General features: G+C 55.0%; 1 protein-coding gene across 3 annotated transcripts; it reads left to right on the top strand.

The window, feature by feature from the left end:
• Nucleotides 1-22: 22 nt before the first annotated feature.
• Nucleotides 23-25996, top strand: RBPMS2 (RNA binding protein, mRNA processing factor 2). 3 transcript variants are annotated; one of them, XM_061157361.1, is made up of 8 exons: nucleotides 23-172; nucleotides 15856-15933; nucleotides 16488-16526; nucleotides 17258-17320; nucleotides 17632-17782; nucleotides 18264-18412; nucleotides 24822-24891; nucleotides 25159-25996. In XM_061157361.1, the coding sequence occupies exons 1-7, from the start codon at nucleotides 71-73 to the stop codon at nucleotides 24882-24884; spliced, it is 645 nt and encodes a 214-aa protein (XP_061013344.1). In that variant the 5' UTR covers nucleotides 23-70; the 3' UTR covers nucleotides 24885-24891; nucleotides 25159-25996. The 3 variants fall into 3 exon arrangements, with proteins under 3 accessions (XP_061013344.1, XP_061013345.1, XP_061013346.1); XM_061157362.1 differs by having other exon boundaries at nucleotides 25-172; nucleotides 25317-25996; XM_061157363.1 differs by lacking the exon at nucleotides 23-172 and adding an exon at nucleotides 497-858.
• The last annotated feature ends 1880 nt before the right edge of the window (nucleotides 25997-27876 follow it).

Genomic DNA, 27876 nt, shown 5'->3' with positions numbered 1-27876 from the left:
TCCTTCCTGAAGCCGACGACTCTGGAGTCCCGCCTCGGGCGCCCCCTCGCGTGGGGCCGCCGGGGTGAAGATGACGAGGGAACGAGGGAGCGCGGGGCGCTGGGCACCCAGCCCCACCTCCGGCGGGCTGGGACGGCGCGGTGCGCGCGGTCCCTTTAAGAAAGTTCGCTGGGTGAGTTCATCCAAGTTTAAAAACTCGTGGTGGAGACGGGAACGGGGAAAGGGAGAGGGAGAGAAAGGACGCGGGAGAGAGGGGGAAAGCCCCGCCGGAGACTGGCGCGCCGCAGCCCGGGCCGGGGCGAGCCCGCAGCGCGCGGCGGGGATTGGCTGTGCGTTCCCTCGGAGACCGCGGCGAGGGCGGGGGAGGGGGCTGGCCGGGCCCCAGCTGAGGCCGGTTCCGGCCCCCGGCCCCCGCCCCCCGCGCCTCCCGGCGCCCGCCCCCTCCCCCGGCGCCCGCCCCCCACCCCGCCGCCGCCGCCGCCGCGGGCGCACTCGCCGGTCGCATTGAAAAGGCGGAGGCGGCGGCCGCTCCGGCTCCGCTCCGGTTCCCGGTGCCTCCCCACGCCGCACCCCCTCCCCGCCTCCCGCACCCGCCAAACTTGATGTGACCCCCCAACCCGACGCGGCGGCTGCCCCTCTCACCGCCACCCCGCCCCGCACCCCCGGAGCGCACTGCTCACCGCGCCCCTCCCCACCTCCTCGCCGGGGCCGGGCGCCGCGCTACCCCTCGGCGCTCCCTTCCCCTCGCCACCCCCGCCCCACCCCACCCCCCGCACCATGAGCAACCTGAAGCCGGACGGCGAGCACAGCACCGGCGCGGGCACCGGCGCGGGCTCCGGCGGCGCCCTGGAGGAGGAGGTGGGTCTGCGCCCCCGGGAGCGGCCCGGTGAAGCGCACGCGGAGGGGGGCGGGGGACGGGGCGCGCGCGGCCCCCCGCGCGGTCTGGCAGCGGCTCCCGGCGCCTTCCCGCCGCTGCCCTTCGGCCGGGGAGGAGCAGCCCGTGTCCGGCGGGCGGGGGCGTGCGGCCTGGACTACCCCGCCGGGCGGGCATTGTCTCCCCGCCCTCCCGGGCTAGGGGCGGGCAGCGCGCCTGCCGCCGTCCATGCGTCCCGCGGTGGGCGAGCTGCGCCGCGTCCGCCCCGCGCCCGCTGCCGGCGCGTCCCTCGTTCTCCACACTCCGCCCGGCTCGCTGTCCTCTTCCGAGGCGCTCCTCCCGCATGGCCGGGACTCCCGCCTCGGCTGAGAGAAACTGAGCGCGATTAGCACGGCGGGCGGGCGGGCGGGCGGCACGCTCACTCCCTTGCACTTTCCCCCCTGACCCCTGCTCGTGACCTTGGAGGCCTGGGCCGGCTGCGCGGCACCTTGGTTCACTAGAGTTGTACTCATGGCGGGATAGACGGGCTTTCTTCACGGCCCGAGGGCCTGGGGTTTGGCAAAGATGTCAACTGACTGATTTGAGAAGGAGATGCCTAAAGACTCTCAGTCCCGGGTTCTCCTCTGTCGAATTTTGCCCTCGCAGCCAAGCCAGGACCCCAAAGCTGGCCCCGGTGGGATTCTACAAGGAATGTTCACCGGCCACGTGCTAGGAGGAGGGTGTCCGAAGGCTTCGTGGAATCACCAGCAGCTGGGTGGTTAATTGGATGTGGCAAAACCCGGGAGGGTGTGTCTATACGGGGTGGAGGGGTGGGTGTGTGAATATAGCCTTAAGGCTATCATTGAATGGAGACCAGAAGCTTGGCCGGCGGAGACAAAACTGGTGTGGATAGGAGGCAGGCTTCGTTGCTTTTTCTCTCTCTAGAAGGGCCTCTGCTGTGTCACTCTAGGGCCAGGAGACCCTTCCTGCCATGTCCGGCATGCTCTTGCCCAGGAAACCAAGGGCCAGTTATCCACCCTGAGCTCCCTTCCCTTTGGTCTCGGAGAGAAACCGCAGAGCCTATGGTGGGGGTTGGCGATGCTGCCTGCCTCCCCTCCAGTGGTGCCGGTCTCCGTGCTATAGGTTTGGTGCAGAATGGCGGCGGTGGCCGGGCTGGGCTGGGCTCCTCACTGTGGGAGGGGTGGAGGGAGGGTCACAGGGCTAGCTCCCACGCTTAGCAATTCAGAGGCCTGGTGCCAGCCCCAGTCCACCAATGGCATGACATCTTGAGAATCTAGGTCTAGATCTCGCTTTCTGTGGGGAAGGAAAGGCGGAATATGCAACCCTTCACTACACCAGAGGGTCTGACATCTGTCCACGAGTGTGGTGTGGGCTGGTGTTCTTTTGGCTTCTGAAGGCCTTGTCTGTCTTGGACTTTGATGCTGACAAGCTCTTGGCTTTGAGGACCCCATCCTGACCTTACCTGGTTGTTCAGAGTCTCCCTGAGAGATGGGGGAGGGTGACAGGGTTGCTGTGTGTGTGTGGTCTCTACTGAAATTGTCTATCTCCTGTGAAGCTGGACATGGACCCAGAACCACTTCTGCTGGAGAGTTGACTTCAGCAAGGATTTTACCCTGCCTGAGACCCTCAGACCCACCCCTTTGAAGTGGGAAGGGTGAACCATGTGGCCAGTCTAAAATCTTGGAGAAATCATTTGAGGTACTGGTCACTTTTTTCTAACTAGCTTTTCTGAGAGAGAGGGCAGAACCCTCAAGAAGTAGAATTTCTCTCCTTGTGAGCAGAGGTGGGCTACAGCCCTGCAGTGCTTCAGGGAATCAGTGCAGTTGGTGCTGAGGAGGGTAGGGAGCATGAGTTCTTGTTACTACAGAGGTCTAAAACCAAGGGCCACAGTGGTCTCTTGGAGCCCCACATCTGCTCTGGTCATGTAAGCACGAGAGTCGGCCCCTTTTCTCCGGCCAAAAACTGTTCAGCCAGGGTTCCATCTTAGATCAGTGGTTTGAGAAGGAACAGGACACATTTTCTTCAGCTTAGATGCCCCCTAGGTAGGCAGTTTTGCAACCCCCAAGAGCCACCATTGGGGAAATCCACCTTAGCAGAGGTGGTTCCTCTCATGGCTGACCTAGGCTGGCTCTTCCCAGTTGGCTATTGGAGATTAGCTAAAGCAAACCTAGGAAAGCAAAGACGATGTGGCTGAGCAGGTGGTTGTTAGACCTGGAGGGATGGTAGAGGCATTCTGAGAAGAGGGAATAGCGCATATAAAAATAGGGGTGGGCTGTGGAACCTCATGACTTGTTTGGGTGACTATGGGGAATTTGCTATGTTGAAGTGATGCTGGGGGCCACAATATGAACAGCCTGAGATCATGCAGGCTTGGGAGGAAATCGGCATTTTTCTGTCACTTGGGAAGGAGATGTGTTAGAAAATCAAGTGTACCTTTCAATTTCAAGGCTATACTCTCCCCCGGGTGTGTCTTGGCTGGTGCCTGAGCTCCAGGTGAGGATATACCACTGCACAAGAACCCAGCTCAGGTTGGGCTTGCCTCTGATGCTGCCCAGACCCAGACCCAAGCATTGTTTTGGCTTAATGATTCTTGAGGGGTGGCTGGATAGTTACAGTGTTTCTGGGGAAACATATATTTGGTTTGAAAGTATATTCTATTTTGAAAACAGAGACTTCACTTTCATAATACAAGGTAGTATTAAGTTACAGTAATTATTCATTGAGGGCCCCCTATGAGGAGGGGGATATTTGGAATCTTGGGGTAGGGGTGAGGTTCGATTTTCTAAAAGTTAAAAAAGTTTTAAGCCAGCTCAGTGGTTACAGAAAGGCAGGGTTAATGGTGGCTAAGGGAGCTACAGCTTGACTTGAGTCTTGGCCCCTCCATGTTCTTCATCCCCATTTTTGTCTTTTGCATCCACTAAAGTTGGGTCAAAATTGCTTCCTGCAGGTCTGGTACCCCAGTGTCCATCGTGTGTCCCCTAGGGGTCTCTTAAGAACCAGCTTGGTCCCTAGCCTCTGGCAGGATAGGTCAATGTTAGCTCTCAAATGAGTGAAGGAATTTTAGGGTCCAGTGTGTGGTTTGGGCACTGCCCCCTTTCTTTTTTCTGCCATCAAAAGTATTTGCCAGGATCTGGGACATCTTGGTGCTCTGTCTGAAGACTTTCTAGGGGATAAGGAGAGGGAAACATCTATGCTTCTGGGCTTTTACCTGGAAACAGGACCCAAGCAGGTCAATCCAGACAGGTTCTGGTAGATCAGACTCCCCTCTGCCCTGGGGATTGCTGGGATGTGTCTCCTCTGTTCAGATAACCTAATGGAGAGACTGAACTATTTGCAGTACTGTGAACCCATATCCTAGTCTTTATAACAGGTGTTGTTTTGAACATTTGACCATTTTAACTCATTTCACTCTCATAACAGCACTGTGACGTACTTATTTTATTACCACATTATAAATGAGGAAGCTGAGACACAGGTTAAATAGCTTTCATGTAGCTCGTAAATGGTTGAGTTGGGGTTTGAACCCAGAGTTTGCTCTTAACACACTCTGCTGGCTCTTCTGTTTTATGTTGGGGGTTTGGATGAGGCTTGAGGGTGGAGAGGGGAGAGGATCTGCATCTCAGGCTCTTTAGGGCTGAGCTTTAGGTGATTACAGGGTCCCAAATAGAAGCCCAGGGCTGGCTCCAGATTAGTTCTCTTTGAGTTGGTTGCATCCTGAGACTGGGTGGTGGGAGCTGTCAGTCCCTGCAGGAGGAGCAGTTTATCACAGATGATGTTTAGAATTGTTATTGTGTGGTGATAAAAACCAGATCAGGTGAATTCTTTACAGACAGTACATCCCCCTTGTAGCCTGTGCTGGGGCTGACCGCCTTCACCTCCCAACCCCTTGATTCCCTGTTGCTTTGGGCATCTTAAAAAAAAAAGAGGGGGGTACTTCAAGTAACTCTAAAGTGACTGCTTTTCATTTGGGAGGCCTTTCTCTTACCTTTCTTTTGGGTCTCCTTATCTTCTCTTTCCCTGTAAGTGGCCAGCCTGACTGGTTCGCCCCAGTAAGAACTAGCTTCTAAGTATCATTCAATGTTTGGACATTCTGATTTCTCATCTCCATTTCTGGGGTGGAGCAGGGCAGAGGAGGCTGGCCAGTACTGCAACTGGAGACAGGATATGAACCGTGCGATGTTTTGTTCTGCTCTTATGCTCTCTACCCGTTTGTTGTTGTTGTTGTTTAGTCACTAAGCTGTGTCCAACTCTGTGACCCCATGGACTGCAGCATGCCAGGCTTTCCTGTCCTTCACTATCTCCCGGACTTTGCTCAAACTCATGTTTGTTGAGTTGGTGATGCCATCCAACCATCTCATCCTCTGTCGTCTCCTTCTTCTCCTGCCATCAGTCTTTCCTGACATCAGGGTCTTTTTCCAATGAGTTGGCTCTTTGCATCAGGTGGTCAAAGTATTGGCACTTCAGCTTCAGCATCAGTCCTTCCAATGAATATTCACGGTTGATTTCCTTTAGGATTGACTGGTTTGATCTCCTTGCTGTCCAAGGGACTCTCAGGAGTCTTCTCCAGCACCACAGTTTGAAAGTATCAATTTTCAGTACTCAGCTTGCTTTATCTCCACCCATTTATCACACTGGTTCTCCAGAGAGTCCTAGAGGTAGAGAAGAGGAGTCCTCCCACCTGCCCTGAGGGCTGAGCTCCTGGTCCAAGGCCATCCATCTCGGGTTACCAAGAGCTCAACTAGAGTGTTGGGTTCTGGCCGCACCTGGTGGCCCCCAGCCTCTGCTCAGCCATTGATTTTGGTTAGCAGCAACATTTGGTAACGTGTCAGTTCTCTGCCATCCCCTGACCCTGGCTGCCTCAGAGGGGACCTCACACCCCAGGCGCAGTGTGAGGACCTGAGGCAGAGCCCATCTCCTATACTTCAGAAACCACGCTTCTGTGAGATGGGAACTGGAGACAGCCCACAGAGCTTCCTGTGCCGAACCCTGTCTACTGCCTGCCCAGGGACCAGCATGGCCTCCACGCTGTCAGCTTCTTTCCCTATTCCATCCTTGGATGGGAAGAATAAGTTTACCCGTGAGATGTGTCAAGGCTAGATGGGTGGCAGGATCGTTGAGTCCTCCATTCCTGAAGAGTCTGCTGGTGGATCCATCCATGTTGGGTGCCTCCAGAGTACAGCAGGGGCTGGGTGTAGTCGGAGGGTCTGTCTTGGCCCATCAGTCATTTACAGCCATTTAGAGCTGACTGAGGACAGGCCGTGGACTGTCAAATCATCACGGCTACCTGTATAGTTCTGACCAAGGTAACGCCCTCAAGGAGAAAGGACAGGGCCTGACCTGAACCATGCCAAGCTGAGTGTCCTGGCGTCTCTGCCTCCTCTTATGTGGTTGGCCACCCTCCCTCTTCCCAAGTGAGTGGTTTGTTTGTTTGTGTGTTTGGAGTTTGGCATTTTAATTAGGAAAGATCTGGAGAAGTTTTTGGAATAGGACCTGAAACCAGTTTGTGGAACTTTTGTTGCTATCACAGCTGTGAAGAACTTCCACCCAGACTGGTCCCTGATCTGATGTGTAGCTGTAGCTATATATGGGCACGACTTAGGATAGAGGGGTCCTACTGTGTCGAAGAAAGGGCAGCTCCGAACTAGAATACAGGTTCTAGAAACGTTTCCATCCCTGAACAGAGACCCTCTCCCGACAGGAGCATCCCTTTAGGAAACTCATCAGACTTCGTCTGCCTCAGTCAGGTGGGGTACCGATGTGAAGGACTCAGCGCTCTGTGTTCAGATGCATGGTGTCCTGCGTTCAGTGGATTAACGTTACATGGTTTAAGGGTTGGAGGTACTGATTTTGGAGCTAGGGGAAGGGCATGGGATTCCCCTAGGACAACTCCTTGAATCTGTGGGGTGGTGTGTAGCAGTGGTGATACCTGCAACCTTTGCCAGCTGCAGGGTCAGGCAGTAGACGGGTATTGGCTGAGCACACAGCAGTAAGAGGGACAGGGTGGGTGGATGGCACAGGGGGTGAAGGGAGCCATGCCCGGAAGCTTGGTGCTGGAGGCCCTGTGAGCCTGTCTTTCTGAGTTGCCTCTGAAAGCATGGTCCTCTGGCTCTGTCTGGAACCAGATGGAAAGCAGGCCCGGCCCCTGCCTCCAGCCAGCCTGGGAGCACAGAGTCTGCATAGCACAGTTCATGCTGCTTGGTTGGGTTCCCTAATGAGGTGCAGAGCAGGGCTCGCAGCAGCTGTGACCAGGTGTGTTCCCACGATGAGGAGCCTTCCATTCTTGGGGCTAGAAATAGCTTGGACTATAAGGTCCAAAGCTTTATTTGGGCCGTCTTAGTTCCTCCCGCCCTAACTTCCCAGGCAACTTGGAGTTGACCCCCAGCTCGGCCAATGGCTGGCCAGGCACCTAATTCCTGAGCTGGTTTCCTCATCTGTAAAATGGGCCTCTCACTCTGCCTGTTACATCAGAGGCCCTTCAGGCTCACACTCCCATGGTAGGTGTGAAAGAAGTGGAAATTACAAAGTGCTGCCCAAGGTAGGGCCTTAGAGCCAGGCCCTGATTCGTGTGATTTGGGGCCGGAATTGTCAGAGGAAGGCACAGTGCTGTGGAACAGCTCCCAAGCTTGGACTTCTCCCCACCAGGTCGGACTGTGGTGACTTGGAGGTGTCCTTGGTGGGGATGGCTGGAGGGAAGCTGGGCAGCGTCCTAGCTGGGAGCTGAGCAGCCCTGAGCTCCTTGGAGGACACGGGAGGCCCCGGGGTTCTGGGAGCGTGTGTGTTTGTATCTGTTTGCTCTTCTGTCTGGCTGTATCTGCTTGCTCTTTTCCCCGTGTCCTTGTTCAGCCCTTATAAGTCCTGGGTCTGCGGGCCATGTCACCACATTCCATCCACCTCTCGTCAAGTGGCCCCACTGAGAGGGACTTATTTCCCTTGGGAGGGGAAAGAGTGACCTACCAGTGCCAAGGCTAAGCACAGGACGCAGGCAGAACCAAGCCCCACCCCACCCCCGATACACGTATACAGCAGAAAAGGCCCAGGCCCCTGAGATCTCTGCAGGGGTACGGTGCCTGCTCTGAGGTTTCCATTTGGCAGCTGCAATATTGCCCCAGCAGAGAGACCCCTCTGAAACCCCCAGGGCCTGGCTTCCGGCATCCTGCTTTCTCACCCTCTCAACCTCTGTCCACTTCTTTCCTGCTTTCCTTGCCATCTTGTGGGCAAAAAGGAAGGCGTAGGAGCCCTGAGCCCATGGAGGACAGTGCCCGAGCATCACTCGGAGACTCCATCACATTCTCCCCTTCCCTGGTTTCTTAGAAGGTCAGAGCATGAAGGGCCCTGAGTCTAGCCCACCCTTCCTCTCTATTGCTGAGGCAGTGGTGAAGGCCTTGAAGCCACTTCCCTGGCCGCAGGGCTGGGACTTCAATCAGGCTCTTTGATAGTTGGCTGGAGGCACTTTTTCTTTTGTTTCCGTGTCAGCTCTGTTGGCCGAACAGGAAGCTGAGCCTGAGTCCTGTGTCTTGGTTCTCAAAGGTTCTTTTCCCCTTGGAGAAGCCAGAGCTGACCTGGACGTGATGATGGGCAGTGGACGTTTGCAGCAGGAAAACTGCAAGCTTTATATAATGCAGTCTGAAGCTCATAAACTCCCGTGATCTGGCTGGTAGGGGCGGTAGTGAGATGCTGGAATGAGGTGTCCTGGGCTTCTGGTTGGACTCGGGTCTTCCTGAGGCTGTGAGGGGGCCCTGCTTTACTCCTAGCTCCTTCCCCACTGCACAAGGCTGCTCCCACTCAGTCACTGAGAGCTGGCAGTCTTTCCTTTGATTTCCCTATATAACTCGCTGTTTAAGACTAACCATGGATCCTCCAGAGGAACCTCTGTGCTCCCCCAGTCATCCCTCTGCCCTCCTAGCTCAGATGCTGAAGGCCACTTGTTCTGGACACCTAAGGCTGACCCCCACTGGGCTCTGAGTGGGTTGGAGGTGTGAGATCAAGGTCTGCCAAAGAGCCTTGACTTGTGAGCTGGGCACCCAGGGACACTGGGGTACTTCTGACGTGCTCGGTGACTTGGAGCAACTCCCTGGACCTCAGCTAAAAATAAGGTTTCTTCTAGCTCAGATATTCTGCATTTTGGTTGCTGGAGAGGGCTGGGAGCTGGGGAAGGATGTGGGAGGGGCTTACGAGAGGCTTGTTTTTCCCCTGTTTGGATTTCCCTCCTCCCCCACCCGCTTCTGTATGTGGTGTTTTCCATCCAGATGACACCAGGAGGGCTCCCTGTGCTAAGCAGCAAGCAGGCAGGGTTCAAAGCTAGCAAGATGTTTTGATGGAGTGGACAGTTGAAACAGTTCCTTTTCCGGACTGGATTCTAACTCTCAGAGTTGGTAAAAGATTGCTACAAGGAATCAGTTTTCAAAGAGCGTTTTTCATCTCTTTGGTGTGATGTTTCTATTGCCCAGAGTCAAGTTTCCTAGCCTTGTGAGGCAGAGATTTGCCTAGAAGGCAGGGGTTCATGAGTTCTCTTCCAGTGAGTAGTGTTCCTGGTGGATTACTGGGATTTATTTGGGAGTGGGGGAAGGATGGGGGTGGCCCTGGTATTTTCTACCTCAGCATCCTTTCTGGACAAAGATCTGGGCCCCAAACAGGGGGTCCCCAGAGTCCAGGGTGCTGTATCAGACAGTACAAGACTGGGGTTTGGAAGGAGGCTGTCTTGTCTTTTGGAGTTAAAGGATAAGTTAATATCCAAGGATGAACGACTGTTATGTCAGCAGTGTTTACCCCTTTCATCTCTTGTAAAAGCTGGCGGGGACCTCCTTGGTGGTCCAGTGGTTAAGAATCTGCCTTCCAAAGCAGGGAATGCGCGTTCAATCCCTGGTCAGGGAACTAACATCCCACATGCTGTGAGGCAACTAAGCCCGCAGACTGAAACTAGAGAGGAACCTGCATGCTACAGCTGAGACTCAACAAAAGAAACTGGTACATATAGAGCCTATCCTCAGCCACAGTATCCCTCTGCTGCACTTACCTGGGAAGCTGAGTGTTTATGCTGTGAATGAAGGTGGAGCAGCCAGGCCCCGGCCTGGGCTGACTGAGTGTGGGGTTCCCCCACCTAGGCCAGGATGACTTCGGGGAGTAGCCTTGCGGACCCCACGCCCCCATCCTATCCCACATGGGGGGCTTTCCTCTGGCTTTCCTCCTGCAAGGCCCCCCCCCCCCCCTCCAGCCCCATGTGGTCTGGGCCCTGTGTGTGCCTCAAAATAAGTCTGATAGGGCTCCCTGGTAGTCCAGGGGATAAGAATCCTCCTGCTCAGGCAGGGGACACAGGTTCGATCCCTGATCCGGGAAGATTGCACATGCCACAGAGCAACTAAGTCACGTACCACAACCACTGAAGCCTGTGCACCCTAGAGCCGACGCTCCACAGCAGGAGAAACCACTGCAATGGGAAGCCTGTGCACTGCAACTAGAGCGTAGACCCCACTTGCTGCGACTAGAGAAAGCCCATGCATGTAACAGCGACCCAGCACAGTTCTTAAAAGAAAAAGGCTGAGGGGGAATTCCCTGGTGGTCAATGGTTAAGAATCCACCTTGGAATGTAGGGGACGCGGGTTCAATCCCTGACTGGGGGACTAAGATCCCACAGGCTTCAGAGGATCTAAGCCTGCGTGTCACAGCTACCGAGCCTGGGCACTCTGGAGGCCACGCACCACAACTGGAGAGTCTGGGCCCCCCCACAAAGAAAATCCCGAGTGAGGAAATGAAGATCCTGCACGCCGCCAGCTAAGACCCAGTGCAGCCAAGATAACGATGAATAAATACTAAAAAAAAGAAGTAAGGCTGAGGGTGGAGGCCCCCACTTCCTGTGCCTTCCTCCACCCCTCCCCAGAGCATGGGAGGAGGGAGGAGCAGGCCAGAGGTCGTTGGGAGCTCCATGCACCCGAGGTCTGGCTCTAGCTGGAGGAAAAGGGCCCAGGACCACCCAGGGAAGACCGAGCCAGCCCCAGGAAGTCTGCCCACCAGTGATAGCCTGTGGGCTGGATGCCCTGGCTCCCGGCAGCCTGAGGGAAGGATGGGCAGCAGGGCTTGCTTGAATCAGCAGCCTCAGGAGCCTCATGCCATGCTGCCTGGGGACACCGTTGTGCTGAAGGTCAGCCTGTTGCCTTACACAGGCCCAGTGCTGGCTGGGGCCTCCAGTGAGTGAGTCTGCTTCTGACCATCATGAAGGCCGTACACCATGTCTGTGATGGTCCTGTGTGGGGACACCTCTCTGGCCACATTCCTGGTCTGTGTTGAATTTGATGCTTCCAGCAGGTTCCTCAACATGTGTCTTCTTTCACTGGCCTCGAAAGATTGCTCATTGTTTCTTTTTTTGGCTGAGCCACGAAGGTTGTGGGATCTTTAGTTCCCTACAGGGAACTAAATCCTGGCCCACAGCAGTAAAGGTGCCAAGTCCTCACCACTAGGCCACCAGGGGATTGCAAAGGATTCCCTGTCTTTTCTCTACCCCTCCCCAATCACTACCTTCTCCGCCCTGTTCTAAACTTGCCTTCTAACTGTGCCAAGGATGAGGCTGTGGTCCAGCATGATCTGCTGGTACATGCCATGAAAGTGACCGTTTCAACAGGACCGTGGTTGCTTTCCATGTTTCGTGGCAAGAGAGGTGTTCTCTTGGCTTGTGTGAATGCTTTTGGAGAGAGAGTGTATGGAAGGAGAAGGGCCCAGGTTAAACAAGGCTGGTGCCTTCCAGCAGCCTGGGATTGTGTGAGCAACCCCTTATACTTCCTCCAATTACCCTAAAACATTTTTTGTGTTGAAAGTGTTGGTCACTCAGTCGTCTCAGACTCTTTGTGACCCCATGGACTGTAGCCCTCCAGACTCCTCTGTCCATGGGATTCTCCAGGCAGGAATACTGGAGTGGGTTCCCTCGCCCTCCTCCAGGGGATCTTCCCAATTGAACCCAGGTCTCCTGCTTTGCAGGCGGATTCTTGTACCATCTGAGCCACCTGGCAAGCTTTGTGGAATGGGCCATGGGTTCTTTGGTTAATCTTTCCATCTTGTATCAATGGCAGTTGGTCCCTGACTCCTTGTCCGTGCTTGACTCTCTGCTGAATGTTGTGTCCGATTGTCGTGAGGCTGGCACTAGTGATTTGCATGGAGCAGTGGTCACCAATGCTGGCCTGAGACCCAGGACTGTTGACCTGACCTTACAGAAGTAACTGCATGTGTCTGTCCCTGCCAAACCTAAGGATCCTGACGGTGCCATTAGATTGCCTTGTCAGCTTCCTATTCTGAGCCTCAGTTTTGTCATCTGTAAAATGAGCTTGTTGAACTAGCTGATCTTCAGTGTCTCCCACCTTGGATATGAGCTCCCTGGGGAAGAGGAGCACTAAAGAATCCAGCGACTGCCTAAGGTTGTCTCCCGTACGTTCCTAGCCCCAGTCTGATCTGGACCTGATCCAGCCTCACTGTTGTTGAGTTGCTCAGTCTTTTCCTTCTCTTTTGTGACCCTATGGACTGTAGCTTGCCAGGCTCCTCTGTCCATGGGATTCTCCAGGCAAGAATACTGGAGTGGGTTGCCATTTCCTCCTGCAGGGGATTTTCTGGACCTAGGGATCGTATCCGCGTCTCCTGCATTGATAAATGGATTCTTTATCACTGAGCCACCAGGGAAGCCCCCCCAGCCTCCTTAGGCTTATAACTGAATGGCCTGCGGTACCTGACAGGTGAGGTTTTTGTGCAGGTAAATGCCAAGATTACCCGAGCCCTAAGTGAACAAGCATGTTGTTGGGCCTCTCCTGTATGCTGGGCATAGAGTAAATGAAGTGTGCTTGTCATCTTGGAAGGTAGATGATATCCGTGTTGCGCAGATAAGGAAACTGAGATTTGGAGCGATTCAGCAGCTTCGCCAAGCCAAGCATAAAGCTGGGATGCAAACCTGGTCTTGCTAACTAAAGCCTTTCCCATTTATGGCATCACTCTGCTATGCTCGGCCACATTCATCTGTGGCTGAGTCCCTTTGGAGGGACCGAGGGGTGTAGAGATGGGGGAGGTCTGAGGTGTTGAGCCTGGCTCTAGACACCATGAAGGATAGGAAAGTTTTGAGACTTGTCTCCTGTCTATGGGTTTTGGAGTCCAGGTGAATGCAGACTGGTAGGACCAGTAAAAGACCAGGGGGTCTTTAAGGGCCTTCATAAGACTTGAAGGAAAGTGGGGTGAGGAAATTGAGGGATCTGAAGGGTGGATGCCCTTTAGTTAAGGAATGAGGAAGGGGCGGGCTGTGGGGCAGCACGAGCGGCTGCCAAGCAGCGGGTCTCTGTGGGTCTTTGTTGGGGACCTAGGGTCAGTGGGCTGGGGCAGGCCCTGACGCAGTTGGAGCAGCACAGCGGTGGGCACCGGAAACTCTGTCATCTCGACATGTGACCGGCCAGTCTGCTAAGCTCATGCTTTCTGTCACTGAAACATTGCCGTCATCCTAAACAGGCTGAGGGAAGGGCCTGGCTACTGGAAGATGCATGGCAGCACCTGACCCATCCTTGGGGCTAACGAGGCTGCCCAGCCGCGGCTCCCTCTTCCCCACAGCCAGATGAATGGCACGGATGGCTGAATCAGGGTTTCCTGGGTCTTACCCAGCTCTGCTCCAAACTTTCATGAGCCCTTTGTGGGGCCTCAGTTTCCATGTCTGCCGAAGGGGACAGACAGAGGGCACGTTATTTGCTGGGGTGTCCAGGGTCAAATAAGAACCAAGGAGAGCATGCAGATTAGCCTCCCAGCAAAGGGTCTGTGACCTGGCAGATGGGGGCCCACCACCTAACCCATCACGGCTTTGACCTTGGCTTGCTTTCTAAGGGATGATGGCCCAGGACAGGATGGGACCTGTATTGTAGCCTCTAGAACCTAAAAGATGAGAAGCAGAAGAAAAGAGTCATGTAGCCCAGAGAAGGCTGGAAACCAGGGTCTGAGCTGGGAATGAGGGAAAGATCCCCCATACTTACTCCCGTCTGCTTCCTCAAGCAGGAAACTTTGTGCTGAGAACTTTCTATTTTAGGGGGCCTCTGGGGAAGTCTGGCCAGAAAGGAGCCATTGGAGGAAGGATTTAAAATTAGCCGGGGTGAGATGGGTGGCCCCTGGGGAGGACTGAGGCAGAGGTTTCTGCTGCGAGGCAGCTCTGGTTCTGTGTCTTTGACCCAAAGTCCATCCCATCATCCTGGGAGGAGGGAACGGGGCCCCGACTGGCTTGTGCACTTTGAGTCCATTCTCTGGGGTAGGCTGGGCTTCCAGTCCGGCACCCCAGAGCAAGCATCGTCTCTACCAGTCTGGGTGAGCAGTTGGGAGGGAGACCTGGGTTTTGAGTCCTTCTGCCTTTAAAAAAACAAGCTGCGTGACCTGAGAGAGACATTTCTGTTTGGGGGTTTACATGTAAATGAGAGGCCTTTCATCACAGGGCAGAGGGGTGTCGAGGACAGCTGCCCTCTGGAGTCCAGGAGCTCGGTTGAACCCTCCTGGAGCCTGGGCTGTCTGGTCTCTCCCAGATGTTTCTGGAACAGAACTCCAGCAGAATCCCCTGCCAGCTGTGTCCTACTCTTTGCAACCCCATGGACTGTAGCCTGACAGGCTTCTCTGTCTGTGGGATTTCCCAGGCAAGAATACTGGAGCGGGTTGCCATTTCCTTCTCCAGAGGATCTTCCTGACCCAGGGATCAAACTCAGGTCTCAGACCTGCATTGCAGGCAGATTCTTTACCATCTGAGCCATCAGGCATGTAAACTTGTTCTTACTTGTCAGTGATGAGTTGAAGACTTACTTTTGGATTCATGGTATGCGATGCGACTTGCAACAGGAGTTGAGGGAATTCCCTGGCAGTCCAACGGTTAGAACTCATGAGATTTCACTACTGAGGGCAAGGGTTCGATCCCTGATCAGGAAACTAAGGTCCCGAAAGCTCTGCAGCCAAAAACAAAACAGGAGTCAAGTGTATTGGGAAGCTCTCCTCTTTCGGATTTTTCATTACTCAGGAAAGCACAGTTTTAAAATGCTTTTAATGGATCTACACTCTGGAAAATCTCCTTCCCTTGTAATAATTATTGGCTGATCTGATCTTGCTGGCTGCATTTAACCAGCAGAGGTGAATTAAGAAGGTTTTCCCGCCAGTCCTCTCCTGACCCACCGTTCAGGAGGTCAGGTTTGCCAAACCTGAGTCACGAGATGGGCACCTGGTGTTGAGACCCAGCTTCACCTACAGCTTGTAACTTTGTTGAGGGCAAGGCTTGAAACTTACACCATCCTCTGCCTCACTAGAAGCTGGCAAGATCCTACTCATTCTTCAAAGTCCAGCATCATTGTTCCATCTCTGATTCCTTTCCTAAGTTCCTTATTCAGTAAACATTTAGTACCAGCACCCTACAGAGAGCTGGGCAGAGAAGCAAGAACACAACACATACCCGGCCACTGAAGAGCCTACATCTGGCTTAGAAAGCAGGAAGAGATGGATGTGAAAATGCTGGGCCCTTTGATGAAGTCACTCTAGGGCATGGAGTTTACTACTTTGCCTCCCCATCAAACCAGACAGAGGCTGTCTCCCCCAGGGGTCCGTGGCATCTTCTGAAAAATATGTATGTTTCTACCTGTGCTTTTCTTGGAGGTCAGAGACCATAGCTTTCTTCAAGGCTCAGAGGGGTCCTTGGTCTGTGCTCTCGTTAAACAGGGCTGTCCTTGGGGCTGTTGGCAGGGGACAGTCTGTACAGAGGTGCTTGGCTCGTGCTTGTTGTGACGCCTGCAGGATGAATCCAGAGAGAGGGGAGGGTCCAGAAAGGATTCTGAAAGATTAAATGCTGTCAAACTCTGGGTGCTTGTTTGCCTCAGCCTCTAAAGGAGGCTCAGGAAATCCTGAATTCTTCCTTCAAACCCTGGAAGGATTCCAGTTCGTTTCCTGAAGGAGGAGGCGTCATCCTTGTTCTCCTGTAAGCCTGGTCCTCACCACCGTGGTCTCTTCCCCAGGTCCGGACACTGTTCGTCAGTGGGCTCCCTGTGGATATTAAACCCAGAGAACTCTACCTGCTCTTCAGGCCATTCAAAGTGAGTCTGGACCCAGCCACCCATGGGCAGAGCCTCGGATGGAGGAGAAGTATCAGGAATGAGTCCAGACCCGAGCTGGGCAGGAGAACTATTAGAAGCTGGGATCGCAGACCTGGCTCTCTGCCCTGGTTCGGCTGACTCACATGTGGCTTGTTGTCATTTGCTGAGCCCCTCTGAGCCTCTGTTTTCTCATCTGTAAAGTGGAGACAGTAGAACCTCAGTAGACTTTGCCATATAAGGAATCTTTGAGATTCAGTGTGGCATTTTCCATTTTCGGATAAGAAAAAGAGGGGAGGTCTGAGCTTCCGGATGACAGGCCAATGGAGCAAAGGGGAATTCCTGCACAAAAGGATGAATGCAGCCGCGTGATGCACACCCCTTGTGCTAGGCTGTGTGATGAGGGCTGAGGGCGCTCAGCAGGGGGTGGAGGTCTGGGTGGGTCGCCTTTGGGCGGGAGGAGAGAGTGAGCTGGGGAAAGGTGGGGCTGCAGGGTGGCTGGGGTAGCACAACAGAGGCGTCTGACCTTCCCTGTTAATGATCACCTCTCTCTGCAGGGGTATGAAGGGTCCCTGATAAAGCTCACATCAAGACAGGTAATTTCTCTCCAAGATTTTTCTTCCTCCCAGCCCTGACCGACTGCTGAGCTTGAACCTAAGCCAGTTCTCTTGTCCTCAGTCTTGAAGCATCTAGCAGCTGATACCTGCCCCCTGTCATCCTGGTGCTCTCCTGGGCTGATGAAAAAGTAGCCTCCTTTGTAAAAGGATGAAAAAGTAGACAGGTTCCCTCTCCTTACCGGTCAGCTCCTGGTCCCCACTCTCTGGCCCTTGAGAAACTATAGTGGGGCTGGAGGCTGAGGACCATGGAGCTGGTGGCTGTGCCCTGGCTTCTAGTGCCAGGCGTTCTGGGGCCCAGAGTCTTAGGGGCCGTTTGTGGTCTGGACTGAACCTTGGCAGAATGAAGTTGGAAAAGTTTTGAACCTGTTGCCCCTTGATTGAACCTGGATCCTTCCCATGCTCTTGATACATCAGTGTTCCGTTCCTTGCTGGGCAAAACAGTAACACTAAATTACCTGCCTGCGTTAAACAGCAACAGCAAAAGAGCGGGTGATGTTCCATGCAGTGGGGTAATGCTCTATTGGCATCATTTCCCAGAAAGGGGTACCTGGGTGGGAGAGTTTTGGTGCCCAAGAACCTTTCACTGTTCTTCCTATTGAATATCAGGAGGATATATATATATATATATATATATATATTTGTTTTGTTTGCTTGAGGGGGAGATGGAGTGTTGGGAGAGATGCAAGGGTATTCTCTCTTTTTCCTACTAGCCTGTTGGTTTTGTGATCTTTGACAGCCGGGCAGGAGCAGAAGCAGCCAAGAACGCATTGAATGTGAGTAGATGGAGAACAGGCCTTTCTCCAACCCACAGACTTCTAGACAGCGGGATTTCTGTTGTGTCTTCCGCAAACCTTCTTCCACTCCACACCTAAGGAAAGGGCCCTCAGATGTATCATCCCCAGCCTTCCTGGGGCAGAATCTCTGGCTTTACCATCTGTGCCAAACACCACTCCTCACAAGGCCCAACCAGCGTGTCCTCTGTCTTGGCCTGTGTGGCTGAGTCTTTCAGGATAGATCATGGGGGCTACAGTGGACAGTCTGGGTCCCACAGAGTAAAGCCTCTCCCTTCTTCCTCTTCTCACAGGGTATTCGCTTTGATCCTGAGAACCCGCAGACCCTGAGGCTAGAGTTTGCCAAAGCCAACACCAAGATGGCCAAGAACAAGCTAATGGCTACACCAAATCCCACCAATGCTCACCCTGCCCTTGGAGCACACTTCATCGCACGGGACCCCTGTGAGTGGCACTCAGCGGCCGTCTGCTGCCTTCTACCTGGCAGAGCTGGGGGCCTTTGTGGATGAAGTTGCATGCAGAAGGCACCCCTGAGGGGGAGTGGATGCTCACCCCCTTTTCCAGGAGCTTCTTGCACCCACCGTTACCCATGCCTGTGGATCCCAGGCTTCCTTCCACCCCCACAGCCTTTGCTGCACTTTAGCCTGAGCTCCTGAGCTGTTGGTTCTGCCCAGCTTCCTCGCAGCCCGCTTTGATCCTCTTGGTTGAGACGAGCCCATCTAAGGGCTTCTTGAAGCAGACAGGATGCTTGCTAAGCCTGGTCAAGTTACTATGGTTTCTTTCCTAGAGTCTAGGGGTCCTTTTGGGGAGCTGAGAAGGGAACCTCATGTTCAACGATAGCATTGGGTACCCTTCTCTACTCGGAATGGGGTGGTGCAAGGGGGAGCCAGCATTCTGATGATGGGGGCTCTTGTCTCTGCTGCAGATGACCTGATGGGGGCTGCTCTGATCCCCGCATCCCCAGAGGCCTGGGCCCCCTACCCTCTGTACACTACGGAGCTGACCCCAGCCATCTCACATACTGCGTTCACCTACCCAGCCGCCACTGCTGCTGCCGCCGCCCTGCATGCTCAGGTAAGCCTGGATGGGACAAGCAGGATGGGGGAGAAGGCAGGCTCTGAGCTGGCCAGGCTCCATTCCTACCTGGCCATGGACCGCCCAGCTCCCCAGAGCTGTCACAGCACTGCTGCTTGCTTGACAGTACCTTTGGGGTTTGGGATGTGACAGGGGGAGGAGAGGATAAGCTGTGAGGCCACATTCAGGCTACACTGCTGACACGGAGTGTGAGAGCTGCCATGGGTCCACTAGACACCTGTGGGCAGGCTATGCCCATTGTGTCTGTGGTGATAGAGTGTGGTCCCCGGGCCCAGAAGACTCGCCTCTGCCTCCATGAACTTCATGAACTCCAGAAAGCTCTGAAAGATTTGTCTGGATGTTTTTGTTTTTTCTTACTCATCTGGAAATTAAGAATAGTGTTATCTGCCTCAGGTTGTTGTGAAAATTAAATGTTAAGATATGTGAGGGGCTAGAATTGCACCTGGAACCTCTGAGGTGCCCGTTGGTCATTTGCTCGTGTTCACCGAGCCTGGACACTCTCCAGGCTGGGCGGAAGATGCAGCCAGCGCTTCTGGGCGTGGGGGGTACAGCTGGGCTAGGAGGGCTCTATGCTTGCCCAGTGCCACGCCGGTACCAAGCCAGGTGGTCAGCCCTCAGTCGTGCCTCAGTGCCGCAGAGACAGGAGAGCTGGGGTGCATGGTGAGCGCACCTGGGCCGCTCATCAGCGAGGTGAGCAAGCTGAGGCTCGGGAAGAGCAGCTTGGCTGTTGAGAGGTGGGGAACACAGGTCACTTGACTGGGGCAGTGGAAGGAGATGAGCGGTTCAAGGATATGAGAAGCCAGGATGGAGGGTTTGCAGAAACTGGAAGCTGACAGACACTGGAAAATTGATCTAGGCCGGGAGGTGGCAAGGCTCTTCCTCTCCTGGGCACTGTTTGGGGATTGACCGCAGACCAGCACTGTGGTGGGCACAGAGCCGTGAGTGAAGATAGTCCTCTGTGACCTGGCGGAGTGCAGAAGGTGGATGGTGCTCCCCACCAAGCAGTGGGGTGGGGGGGTGTTAACTGCAGGGGCCCCTCGAGACCTCTGATCCCAGCTTTGCCACTAGTTGGCCACCTGATCTTCAGCAGGTGACTTCACCTCTGGGCCTCCATGTGGTCCTCAATCTGCAAAACGAGGGGGCAGGACCAGATTGGGTGGAGAGCTTCTGCCCCTGTCCGCTCTGAGATGCTAGGCCATGACCACATGAGGCAGAGTCTGGGAGCCAGGACAGTCAGAATGTCGGATTATTCAGGAGCGACATCGCTGCCCTTTTTAGGGTGGTGCCCCCAGCTGGCTGGGAGTGGTGTGCTGTTCCTGTTCCTAAGCTTCTGTGCAGCAGGACTGTGTGCCTGCCTCTCGTCTGCCTTTCCAGCCTGCTCCCTCCCTCCCCATACCCCGTGGCTGCCTCTGTCTAAGCCCTGTCTCTCTTTCAACACCTCTGTGACCTTGTGCAATTTTCTTGACCTCCCTGTGTCTTCATTTCTTTGTGAAATGATAGTCTTAGCTCCTTTATAGGATGGTTGGTAGCCTGTAAGCATAGAGGGAGTGCTGATGGTTATTATTTAACATTCCTGCTGGCTCAGGTGGTAGAGAATCTGCCTGCAATGCAGGAGACCTTGGTTCGATCCCTGGGCCAGGAGGATTCCCTGGAGAAGGGAATGGCTACCCACTCCAGTATTCTTGCCTAGAGAATTCCATGAACAGAGGAACCTGGCGGGCCACAGTCCATGGGGTGACAAAGAGCTGGACATGACTGAGCAACTCAGCACACATTTAATGTCATTACTGTCTGATTCCCCCCGGTCACCTCTGAGGCTAGAGGACTCGTTGTGCCTGAGCTCCTATTACCTTGGCCCCCTGGGAGTGGGGTGAAGGCCACCTCGCAGGATGGTGGCTTTTTTCAGGAGGCAGCCTGAAGTGATTGGATCAGGTGGTGACTAGTCCGGGTCCCGCTACCTGAGTTCTCTGCACAGCCGTGTCCTTGACAGTAACACACAGTGTCAGGACCAAATGCAGTAAAAGGCCTGAAAGCATTTTCTTCCTTCCCCTCTCCCTTCCTGGCTGCATTGGGTCTGCATTGCGGTACATGGGGTCTCCAGAGCCCTTAGGCTGGCCCTGTGGTTTGTGGCTTGTGGGCTTAGTTGCCCCACAGCATGTCAGATCTTAGTTCCCCAGTCAGGGATCGAACCCATGTCCCCTGCATCAGGAGGCGGATTCTTAACCACTGGACCACCAGGGAAGTCCCTAAAAGCATTTTCTAAGTAGTAGCACTTTCTCTTAACTTCCAAGAGCCCCCTCCCTGCCCCCCTTCCCCCGATGGTGCTGCCCCAGAGGTGGAGGTTGCAAATGCCAACATGAAGGAAGTGGACACTAAGGAGGTTATTCTGAACTCGGAGGATCAGTAGCCTGCATTTTTCTTCCCCGGGGTAAGGAGGTGATTTGGAGAGGCGGCAGCAGCCTATAGACAAAAGGGGATGAACACTGGTCCCTCCATTCTTACCCCAACATGTACATCCTGACCTCCTGCCCTCTGCCAGCAGTTCAGCCTGAGCGAAACTGAACGGGGTCCTCGTGTAGTTGTGAGGACAAGACCTGCAGGAAGAAAGGGGACGAGCTAGATGGTTCAGGCCTGAATCTGTATTGGCATGAGTGAGGCTGTCTTGTTGGACCTTCTGATCATCTTGATAGAAACATCTCCTTTCAGAGGCTTTGGGTGGCAGGTGCACGCTAGCGTCGGGCACATGAAGATAGATGTTGGCCTAGAAGCAGGGTTCTGCGTGTCCCCATGCATACCAGGGCCCTCCCAACCTGGACTTCTTTTTCCATTTCAACCTAAGGATATGGATCTTTCACTGTGGCCCTTCTCTCCAACCCCCTTATACTGGCTCAATCACTTACTGATGAGTTACACAAACCCCCCTGCCTCTCTTTTCTTATCTGTATAATGGAGATGATAATAGCATCATCTTCAGAGGGCTTTTCTGAGGATTAAATGCACTTAGTGTGTGAAAACCTCTAAGAACAGCATCTGGCATGTGCCAGGTGCCTAAGCATTAAGCTGTTAGAGGTCTGCATTCATGAGGAGAAATAGATAGGGCTTTTTCTCTTTTCCCTTTGCTGCTCCCCAAAATATCAGCACTTTTAGTCCTTAGACTTGGTAGGTGGTTGGACACAGGAGTGTAAGTAAATCCATGGGTATGAACCTTTCACACAAATTATGTATTTAATCATTTTAGAACTAAAATATCGGGACATGCTTCCATGTCAGTAAGTGTAGATCTACATTCTGGCTGTCCTGCCATCATGTAAGTGTGTCTAGCTCACTGTAGATGGCAGGCAACTGAGGCTGAGGCTGTTTACACTTTTTCTTTTTGCGCTGATAGGCTGTGCTGCCATGGACGCCCTTGTTCACACCTCTCTGGGCACCTGTCCTGCTTGTTTTCCTTATCATAAATTTCCTAGAACTATCACAAGGTCAAAGTGTAGACCTGCCAGTCTGGGTTAAGTAAGACTGGATACTGTTGAATTTGACTGCACCACGTGGCATGCGGGATCTTAGCTCCCCAACCAGGGATCGAACCCATGCCCCCTGCAGAGGGAGCTTGGAGTCTTAACCACTGGACCACCAGGGAAGTCCCAAAATTGACTTTGTGATGAGCGAGGCTCCTGTATCTGTTGGCTGTTCCTATTTCTTCTCATGTGGATTCATCCATTCGCCCACCTTTTGGTGTATCTTCTCCGTCAGTCCCAGGTTTGGGGGAGGACTGAGTGTGTGCCCCCAATTCCTTTGTTTGGTTGCTGCTCCTCTTGGAGCTGTAGGCATTCTGGATGCCCATGGCCTGTCCCTGTGGGATGGCCACTTAGGACTCCCAAGCCCCCTCTGAATGACTGGAGGACTTGAGAGGGGACTGGCCTCTCGCTCCCTGCTGAGCTGGCCGTGACCCCTGAGCCTGAGCTGGGGCTGGAATGGACCGTGCTTCTTGAGGGACCTGGACCACCAGCCTCTCCCAGGCATCTGAGAAAAGTGGAAGCACAGCGCTTCAAGGACATTTTGTCTACTTCAGTGGCATGGCCATCCCGAGCTCAGAAATGAGGGCTTTCCTCTACTTCCTCCCCAAGGAGGCAGCGGCTATCTCAGGCTCTGGAGTGCAGGGCGCAGCACCTAGTGAAGAGGGATGGGCCGGATGAGACAGGCTTGCTGCAGGGGCCCCTCAGCAACCGCTGTGGGAGGAGGCTGGGTTGGAGGCCTCCAGGGTCCCTCCTACTCTCATCTGACGCTCTCCCAGCTCCAGCCCTGCAGGGCACTCAGCCTGCCTTGCGCTTCCTTGATGAGGGGCTGCTCCAGCCGGAGGTTGGGTGAAGGGTGGTGGTCTGGGCCCACTAGGGCTTCCCCGAGCTGGACTGGCTGCAGGCTTGTCCTGTGGCAGCGGTGCTGGTTTCCTCGTCGTCCCTCTTGGGGAATGAGCTCTGGTGTCCAGCTGGGCTTCCAGCTGGGAGGGCAGCCCACAGCTTAGCAAAGGGGAGGAGAGGCTTCCTCCCACTCAGCTGTCAGCCAGGAAGGGAGGGAAGTGCTTCCAGATGTTTAAAAGACAGGAGAGAAAATAAGGTGGCCTCTGAGACTGGATGCCTCCACGAGGCTCTTGACCCTGTCCATGTGATGTGGGTCCTAATCCAGGTGGTCCTGGCAGGTCAGGGTCAGCCGTGTTCTGGCAGCAGCGGTGCCCCATCCTTGGAGCCCAGAGTGTCCTTCTGGCCTTGGGCAGGTGGCCTTGGACCCAGTTGTGCCATGTGCCGAGTGTCCTGGCACCTCAGAGGAACCAGCGCCAACTTCCTACTGAGCACGGGGTGGTCTTGAGCTGTACAGAACAGCACCTGGAATTCTGAGGGGGCACAGGAGCAAGTTCTCAGCCGCCAGGTAGCCTGGCGTTGCTTGATGTCTTCTCTGCTTACGGCGGCGGGGACTTTGGCAGCCAAGTGGGTGCTGGGCCCGACTGTCCAGTTTCATGAAGATTGTTTCTGTGCGCAGCTGCTACTCAGTTTCCTCCCCAAGGGGTCTCCTGAGCCATCCCTCTCTTTCCTAAGAGAAGCCTGGCTCCCTGCTCTGAGCTCTCCTCCCCCAACCCCTGACTCGGGGCCCTGTGCTGCCCTGCCCCCACCCTCCTAGGCAGGCAGGGGCAAACGTGCTGTCTGTGACTGGGGCAGGCAGCCTCCTCGCGATCTTGGCTTGGCCCCCAGCACAGCTCACGATCCAGACTCTCGGCCGTCGGAGAAGGGCGTACGTGTCGTTTCCTGGCCTGTCTCTGGGAATCCTGCTTTGGGGCCACTGCTCTGTGGGGCCTTCTGGCAAGTCCAGGGTTGAGGTTGCTGGCAGGCTCAGCTGGTAGGTTACAAATCACTAGAATTAGGAGTCTTGTAATGGAGGGGAATGGGCTTCCTTGGTGGCGCAGTGGTAAAGAACTCGCCTGCTGGTGCAGCACGTGTGGGTTCAATCCCAGGTGCGGAAGATCCCCTAGAGAAGGAAATGGGAACCCACTCCAGCATTCTTGCCTGGGAAATCCCATAGACAGAGGGGCCTGGTGGGCTGTAGTCCATTGGGTCACAAGAGTTGGACACAACTGAGTGGCTAAACAATAATAATGATGGAGGGGACAGGAGGGGTGGTGGATGGGTGTGGAAGCATCAGCTGGGTCACGACTGTGACTTCCTGGACTCCTACGAGGACAGGACTCACATCTGGGAGTCCTACCCCTTGGAGACCACACGGACTTTGGTTTCTAACGAGGTTTTATGTTCTGTCTTATATCCTTGTGGACACCCTGTGACTTCGTTGTTGTTCAGTCGCTCAGTGGCATCCGACTTGTTGCAGCCGCATGGACTGCAACACACCAGGCTTCCCTGTCCTCCACTGTCTCCCGGAGTTTACTCAAGTTCAGTCACACCCTGTGGCTTAATCATGTCTGTTCTGGAGCTGTGAGGACACTGAGACTCAAAGAAGTTGAGAGAAAATGTGTTCGGCCCCTTCCTTGATGTCAGGAGTCCCACACTCTCCTGGTGAAGGGGGATGGGCAGACTGGGGCCCGCGTGCCCCCCACCCCCCGCCGGCTGCCAGGACTCCTCCCACTGCTGCCAGACTCAGTGGAGGAGCGGGAACACCTTTGTGACCATCCTCTCATTTGAACCTCCATCCTGTAGAAGAGGCAGGTCAGAAGGCGCTCTCCCATTTTGGGGATGAGGAAACTGACACCCAGCGGTGAGTAAGTGGCCTGACTCCGCCATCAGAGACAGCGCCAGGACTCGGACAGGGGCACGGAAGGCCATGTTTCTCGGGCTCCCCCGTTGAGCGAAGGGACTGCTCGGCCAGCTCCTAACCTTGGCTTCTCTTACAGGTGCGCTGGTACCCTTCCTCTGATACCACCCAGCCAGGATGGAAATATCGGCAGTTCTGTTAGTTCTTCAGTAAGTGCTGGCTCTGAGACCAGGACAGAGAGCCTCCCAGAGCCCGGCCTCCTGCAGGGCCACGGCTCCTCTGCCCAAGTCCTGGGGGCTCGCTGGTGCTCACCCGACCTGAGCTTGCACCGGGGGCACTCTGGCTGGTTCTCCCCACTCCCCCAACCCTGCCACCCCCTACCCTCCACCTGGCAGCCTCCTTGCAAGGGGGTGGGCCTGGGTCCTGCTCCAGTCTCCCCCTCTGCTCACCGCCCCCTCTCTCCCCCCTCCCTCCAGGTCTTGTCACCACAGCTCGAGGCCCCGGGGGGGAGGAAGCCGCCCTTAGCGCCCCCTGTCCCCAGGTGGCCCTGCAGAGCTGCTGCTGCTGCCCTCCAAAGACTGTGAATTTTAAGCCTGACTCAGTGGACTGTTTTCCTTCCTCTCTTCCTCTTCAGCCCTGCCCTGTCCCGCAGCCCCACTCCAAGGCCTCACAGCTGGATTCAGGGGCCTTCTCGCTGGGACCCCCCAGGCCCAGTGGGGAGGCCTCCCTGGGGGACTGAGCAAGGCCCGGCCTCCAGTCCAAATCTGCTTCCGTAGCCCCACCTCAAAGACACGAGGCGTTTAATTCTGCACGTTTTCCGGCATGAATTAAGACACTTAAACTTGTGTATATGTGAGTGTACAGTTTGTTCTCACATTGGGTCACCATGACAACAAGGCCTGGCCACGAACAGCTCATCATTCCAGGTCCCTCTCCCCACACTCCTGCCCTGCACCACCCGGCTTCAGTGAGGACCAAGCCCCGCAGCCAGTTCCGCCCGGCAGCTGGCACCCCACCACCACCACCACCACCACCCCACTCACTTCCAGGCTGAACAGGAAGGACCACCCAGCCAAGACAGAACATTTTCCTGGTCATTTCAAATCGGGGTCCTCTGTTTTCTCCTCCTCAGATGGGCCAACAACCATTAAGAAAATCCTTTCTCTGCCCCTTTTGCTTACCTCTCCCCGGCACACCCCACCCCTGCCATGGCTCCTCATTCTTTCCAAACTTTGAAACCAACCAAAAAAGTGAAAGTATTTTTGTACCCTGTGTAACAAAATATTTATGCAACATAAAGGATTTTTTCGTGTGTGTGTGCAATTAATTATTGAAGAGACCTTGTCCGCCTTGTCAGATAAGTTTAACATTTTCATTTGAGGCATGAAGAAGAAAAGGGTTTCCGTTCTCCAGCAGTGAGCCTTAGCGTCAGCCATTAGTTTAAGAAAAATGAAGGAAAAATTGTGCAATTTTTTGTTTCATGAGCACATTAGTGCTTCGCCTTTGGCCGCGGCCGCGGCCGTCTTGCCGTTTTCAGACTTGGGAGACGAGGTGGCTGTTGTAATTGCTGAGCCTGTGAGAATGTGAAACTGGATAATATATGAAACGCAAAATAAAAGAAATCATCCAAAGTAACTGCTCTCTGACCTGTGCTTCCTTGGGTTGTAGACGGCCATCGCTGGGCGCAGCCAGAGGACAGGTGCTGGGGGCTCAAGGGGGAGGAGGCAAGGCAGGCTTGGGCCCCGGTTCACGTGGCCTCTCCCTCCTGCCCTCGTGTGTGTGACTTGAGTCTGCAGAGGCGGTGACCTGCCAGGGGTCATGCAGCAGGGGCCTATGTCAGCCCAGCCCGTGTTTAATTAATTCATTCTTTGCCTTCTGGTCTGAGGATGGGGGCGGAGACTCCCTGCACCCAGGTTAAGCACCCAGATGGGACCTTCGTTGTTTGCGATGGTGTCTTTTCAGCCCTTGCGTAGAGGAGGACTGTGGTTTGAGAGCTTGGGCTCCTGCAGAAGTGTCCTCGGCGTGTGTCATGTCCCTGTGCTAGAGAAGCAGAGAACCCGGGAGTTGGGCCTGGAAGGGGTTAAGCCCTCCCATCCTGCAGGCTCCCAGCTGCAGCTCCCATTCCTGAGCTGGGTTCTTGATGGGTGTGGGTACAGAGGTCAGGGAAATGGTGAGGTGCTTAGACCCCAGGCTGCACTGGATCCTGTCAAGATGCTAGCAGCCGACCCTGATTCTTCCCTTTTGCAGTTTGGGGCCTCAGTTTCCTCATCTGTGAAGTGGTGGTTTGAAGTTCTTTCCTTCTGGAGGGTGGGAGCACTGACCTGCTGGCTGTTTGTCTTTAACGTCTCCGCCCCCTGCCCCTTCCTTCCACCCCCACGCCCTTCCCAGCCTGACTCAAAGCTGAGCCTAGACGGGGAGGGCAGGAGAGGAGGCCCCAGAGCCCGCCGCCTGCTGGGCTTCCTTCCAGCCTTGTTCAAGCGAAGCCACAGTGGTTGTGGCCGGCCCTGGTTGCCTCCTCACCTGGTCACCAAGGTGCCCCTGGTGCCCATCTCCACTCCTGCCTCACCCGCTCTCCTGAATCCCAGGCCTGCACTGAGCAGCCCATATCTAAGGTGTCCTGCTAATGAGTCTGCTGGGAAAGGCTCTCGGGTGACATGTGCATGTGAAGGGAGGCTGCCCCCCAGGTGCTGTGAGGGAGGAGGAGCCTGGCCAGGCCCTGGCCCTCTAGGTAACTGGGTGGCGGGTGGGTGGGTCGTCTGGGCTCCAGAGGGAGGCTCTGGGAGGAGAGGAGGTTGGTGGCTGTGTTCACGCCAGCCAGAGGAAGGGGCTTGACGCTTCTGTTGCCTGGACCCCTCCTGCAGTGTTTGGACCGGCTCCGCACTTGCCAAGCAAGCAAGGCCTTCCCAGCCTGGCGCCCCTCCTAGTGCTGGCTGGGGAAGTGGCGCAGAGGCCCACAGCCCCCACCGGGGCCAGGCCGATGCCTGACCTAATTCAGCTGCGGCAGGAGCCACCGGGTCTTCCTGAGGTGGTGAATTATTTAGCTGGGGCACCTGGGCCTTTCTGAGATGGGCTAAGAAAGCTGCTTCATAATTTAAAGGCCCCTGTTCCTGCGGCTTCTCTGGGGGGCCTCCTTCACGCTTTGCTGAGCAGGGCCTGCGTCTGACAGGAGGGGGAGGGAGGCCCTGAGGCCATCC

This window comes from Dama dama, chromosome 12 (assembly GCF_033118175.1).
Source record: "Dama dama isolate Ldn47 chromosome 12, ASM3311817v1, whole genome shotgun sequence".
In the NCBI taxonomy this organism is placed as follows: domain Eukaryota; kingdom Metazoa; phylum Chordata; class Mammalia; order Artiodactyla; family Cervidae; genus Dama; species Dama dama.
Note: the sequence above shows the minus strand (reverse complement) of the source record. Positions and strands in the feature narration are given on the sequence as shown.

Bases quoted from the DNA above. Each gene is read 5' to 3' on its own strand.
- RBPMS2 (XM_061157361.1), top strand. From the start codon at position 71: ATGACGAGGGAACGAGGGAGCGCGGGGCGCTGGGCACCCAGCCCCACC. The intron at 16,527-17,257 runs GTAATTTCTCTC...TTTTCCTACTAG, and splicing joins TAAAGCTCACATCAAGACAG to CCTGTTGGTTTTGTGATCTT. The intron at 17,321-17,631 runs GTGAGTAGATGG...CTCTTCTCACAG, and splicing joins CAGCCAAGAACGCATTGAAT to GGTATTCGCTTTGATCCTGA.